A 4,321-nucleotide genomic window follows, 5' to 3' on the forward strand; every position below is an offset into this window, starting at 1 on the left:
CAGGAATGAGCTAGACAGGGTGAGTGGACATCAGGAGACTAAATACTTGTTTTGCTTCAGCTTAAACAAATATATTTTAGGAAATGAACAGTTTCAGACCTGTGGTACGTGGATAGGTAGGACTAAAAATACCCTTCGCTCTGTGTTAGCATGGGAAATACTGCTTGTCATTGTCAGTGGATTGAAGTGAGCTTGCCTTGCTCTTGACCTATGTGAAAGTGTTGTAGGTTGATCGTTTTGGTGCTCATCTCATGTAATTGAGTCCCAAGTTTGCTATAAACATTTCTGTTTAAACAATGATGTAGCTCCTCTATAACCACTGCCATAACCCCTCTGGTCTGTTCTCAGAGCAGGTGGCAGTTTCTCTGCCCAGCAAGGCATCAGCTGCTTCTTTAACTCAAGTTGTGTGGAGGGTCCCGCATGCGATGGTACGTCCTGGCCTGTCCCCAGGTGGTGTGGGAAGGCAGTGCGCCATCCAGAGCTGTTGGCAGTCCCTGTTTTGAGTGCAGTGTTAACTGTGCCTGTCTGATTGTGTGGGCTTGGTAAAGGGAAGAGCTTGATTCTTGTGCTTTTGCTGTACGCCATCTCTGTCTCTCTGCAGAACATTGTGTCCAAGAACGCTATGCAGTACCGTGGGAATGCCCAGCACGATGCGCAGGAGTTCCTGCTTTGGCTTCTAGACAGAGTCCATGAAGATCTGAACAATGCAGTGAATTACAGCGGCATGCCTCCACTCAAGGTAAGGGATTTTGCTGGGAGCCAACGTGGGAGAGTAGCTGCAACTTTGCATACGGTCTTTCTTTTTAAATTAGATCTATCTGTTGGCTTCTCAGCTCTGATAACTTGTATGGAACAAAAGCTTGGGTTAAAATACTGTTTGTTTCTGGCCCTGTGAATGTAACTAACCGTTTCACTAATCCCTGGCAAGTGCTCCCCAATACAACCATTTGTGAATGGTCACATACCGCTCTGCCAGAGCTGGGAGGTGTTACAGGGGAGGGACTGCCAGACACATCATCTGGTGTGAGATCCCTGCCTTTCCTTGGGCTGCCCTAGCTACCTCACATTCCTGCATAACTACCCATGTGAGCAGAGCACACTTGTTATTTAAAAATTTTGTGACATTTTTCTCGTGGTTTTGGGCAAGGAGGGCACAAATTTGACAAAGAATACTGCAGCCATCTAATGTGCTGCACTTCCACGCTTGGATGTGCTTCTAGGGTTTATTCTTCTCTTTTAGCCACCGCTGGAGGATGATGTGCTGCTCGAGGGACCAGCCTTTCCAATCAGTAGTACTTTTGTGCAGGAACTCTTTCAAGCCCAGTACAGGTATGATATTTTGTAAATTTTGAGGCATTATTGTATGTATTGGTGACCCCGGTATAATTCTACCCTGACGCTAGCTCCCAGTACAGTTGAGACTGGTGTCATTGTGTTAACAGCTGTTTCTGAACTCCTGTTGAATGAAATCTGAACTAGGATCTTGCTCTGGAGGAGAAAGAGTTTCGCTACTTCTAATTTGGTATATTCTGTGGAAAATCTACAGTATGTACCACCTCTTCACCTGCCCTCATGCATCCTGAAAGCAAGTCAGTGCTCAATGGCGCAAAGACTCAGGACGACTCAGTGCTGTGAGGCTTACCCTGGCTGTTCAGAGGCAAGAGCCTGTGGCAAGACCTGGAGGCTGCTGGGGAGTTACAGATCCCAGATGTCCTGCAGAGTTCCTGTTATCTGGCACTTGAGAGTTCTGAGCTGAATCTTTCACTGTCCCTTTGGGGTTTTCCCATGAGTTTCCCATACTTTTGGGAAGGGAGCTTTCTAATTTCAGAACTAATACAAGAAAACAACCTAATGTCCAGTGCTCCTTGATGGCTTGTATCTGTGCTGCTATAAGAATTTTAATTGCTGGGCTTTCTCCCCGATATTTGCCAAGGCTTCCTTTGCAAAGGAGAAGCCTTAGGCCTGGTATAAAACACAAAGCTGGTGTAAGGTGCAGGTTAATTCTGAATGTGAGAGATGTATTGTCTGGAGTTTCTCTCTTTGAGTAAGAGAGATCTGTACACCTGCAGTGCTGACTGTTGCCATCTCTTTCCTGTCAATTCCCTTCTCTTCAAAGAGAAAATCCTTCCAGGTCTTCCATGTTGGAGCTATGTTGGTGAATTATTAATTTTGCAGTGATGTTTATTAAAAGAGAAATTCAGTGACTGGAGTGAAGTCTTTTCCTGGCATGCCCTGCAATGAACTTTGAGACTAATTACTTTAAAAGGATCTAGAAATCAGGAGTCCATCATTTACAGCAGCTCTGTCTATACAGCCTCTGTGCAGAGCTGCTCTGTATGGAGAAAGAAGAGCAGAAAGGGGCAGCCGGGTTGACATGAGAAGGCTGTTATTTGTGACTTGATGAATTATCCATTCCTGATGAAATGAAGTGTAACTCTGTCCTATTATTGATATTTGTACTAGGTCCTCTCTGACGTGCCCTCATTGCCAGAAGCAGAGTAACACCTTTGACCCTTTTCTCTGCATCTCTCTGCCGATTCCTTTGCCTCATACACGGTATGTAACTGTCTTGAACTTAACGTTGGCTGTTTTCCATGCATATAGTGTTGTTTAATTTGCTACAGAAGGAAGAGAGATGTCAGCAAAATCTCTCCGGTAAGTCTTTAAAAAAGATAGATAGGACCATATGGGGCTTAAATTTTTTGCATTGCAGGTAAATTGGAAAATTGAGTCTTTTACTTCTTTCAGAATGGCCTTTCGCCCCCACCCTTAACTTCCTATAGAATTAATTTTTGGGAGAAAAAAATATACTTGATTCAGGTAACCAAACTATTTTGCTTTTGACTTAATTTATAGCATTTTAAAATTAAGAAGGGGAAAAGGATGAAACACTTTTTTACTTTCTTTAGAACAGTCTCACTGATCAGTCCAATTTCAAAAAGTGAAGTTAAAAGCTTTCCTGCAAAATTTTTTGCTTTATTGGTAACAGCTGTCTTTCAAAAAAAGAAAAAAGCTCCAGGGAGGAAAAAAATCCAGGTAAAAGTTCAGAGTGAAGAAAGAGATGTGCAGCAAAACTACTCGTTGTATAAATAAGCAACTCCTTCACCTGATGTTTTGGATGCAGAAAAGTTGTATGGGTTCAAGAAGCAATGGAATAAAGTAATAACTTTAGTTATTAATTAATTAGTAATAAAGTAATAAATGAAAGAACTTATTAAATATGACGATGTCACATTTGGTTCAGAAGTCCCTGCTCCACCACCAAGTGGAGGCTGAATGGGTTTTCGCCTTTTCCAGGGAAGGTGTCCCTGGTAGGCTAGCTGCCCCACTCTTCTCTTCCCGAGGTAGTACTTCTGGTTGCTGGTGGAGGCAGGATTGAGTGTTGAGAGACAGCCTGGAGCAGTTGTTCCCAGCAGCAGCTCTCTGAGTGGTGCTTTAAGGTGCTGCCTCAGACTGTCCTAAGCTGCATTACAGGATCCTTGTTGGAAAATTACGATTGCCTTGTAGTAGAGTTTTATTTTTAACTCTGTGGGGCTTTTTTGAGAAGACTTTCTGCTTGTGGGAACAAGTAACACCAGTCCGTGTAGTGAGAAAGGAGTCTCTGGCCGAGCGTAACTCCAGTGTGAGGTGGATCCGGACTGCCGAGATGGCCCTGTAGCTTATGGGCAGCCTGGATGCACCCAGGTTGGGCTGACTCTGTTCAAGATACTGCCAGGACATGCTCAGCCCAGCCCCAGCAGTGCCTCCCGTGCTCTCCTCAGGCCGCTCTACGTCACCGTGGTGTACCAGGGGAAGTGCTCTCACTGCATGCGGATCGGGGTGGCAGTGCCCATCTCTGGAACGGTGGCCAGGCTGCGGGAAGCTGTCTCCTCAGAGACCAAGATACCCACAGAGCAGGTAACAGGCTGGTCTCGTCACCCCGTGTGCCCTGCCTTCAGTGGGAGGGAGCGCGGAGGCTTTCATCCCATCTTGGATATGTAGGAATTGAAATACGCTGCCCATGATTAAATGGGGGAAGAAGAGTCGTCATGATCTGGATCATGCTTTTCTCTGTGCATTGATTTTTTTGAAACCTAGTGATGTTGGGATAGCCATCTGTGGAGCGTGCAGACCTTCTGCCTGACCACCTGGTGATTTGTGCATGCTGGCAGTGGGGGAACCATTGGGCACCTATGAGGGACCTCCTCTGTAGGGAAGAGCTTCAAGAAAGCTGTCGGATCCCACCAAAACCTCTTCACATACCGCCTTTACCCTGGCTTCTCCTTTATGGCAGTTGTTTTCCCTCTTCCTTGCTCCTGGCTGATGCCAGGATGTTTTGAGG

The 4,321-nt window shown here is 45.4% G+C and overlaps 1 protein-coding gene across 1 annotated transcript in view; it reads left to right on the forward strand.

Annotated features, from left to right (window-relative positions):
* The first annotated feature begins 607 nt into the window (after nt 1-607).
* Nucleotides 608-4,321, forward strand: part of USP31 (ubiquitin specific peptidase 31) — an 18,208-nt gene continuing 14,494 nt past the window's right edge. The window contains exons 1-4 of the mRNA XM_009320502.1: nt 608-739; nt 1,241-1,329; nt 2,464-2,556; nt 3,762-3,897. Coding sequence (XP_009318777.1) covers nt 623-739; nt 1,241-1,329; nt 2,464-2,556; nt 3,762-3,897 — 435 coding nt within the window. The 5' untranslated portion in view covers nt 608-622. The remainder of the gene's footprint in view (nt 740-1,240; nt 1,330-2,463; nt 2,557-3,761; nt 3,898-4,321) is intronic.

The sequence above is a fragment of the Pygoscelis adeliae genome, unplaced genomic scaffold (assembly GCF_000699105.1).
Source record: "Pygoscelis adeliae isolate BGI_AS28 unplaced genomic scaffold, ASM69910v1 Scaffold173, whole genome shotgun sequence".
Lineage (NCBI taxonomy): Eukaryota > Metazoa > Chordata > Aves > Sphenisciformes > Spheniscidae > Pygoscelis > Pygoscelis adeliae.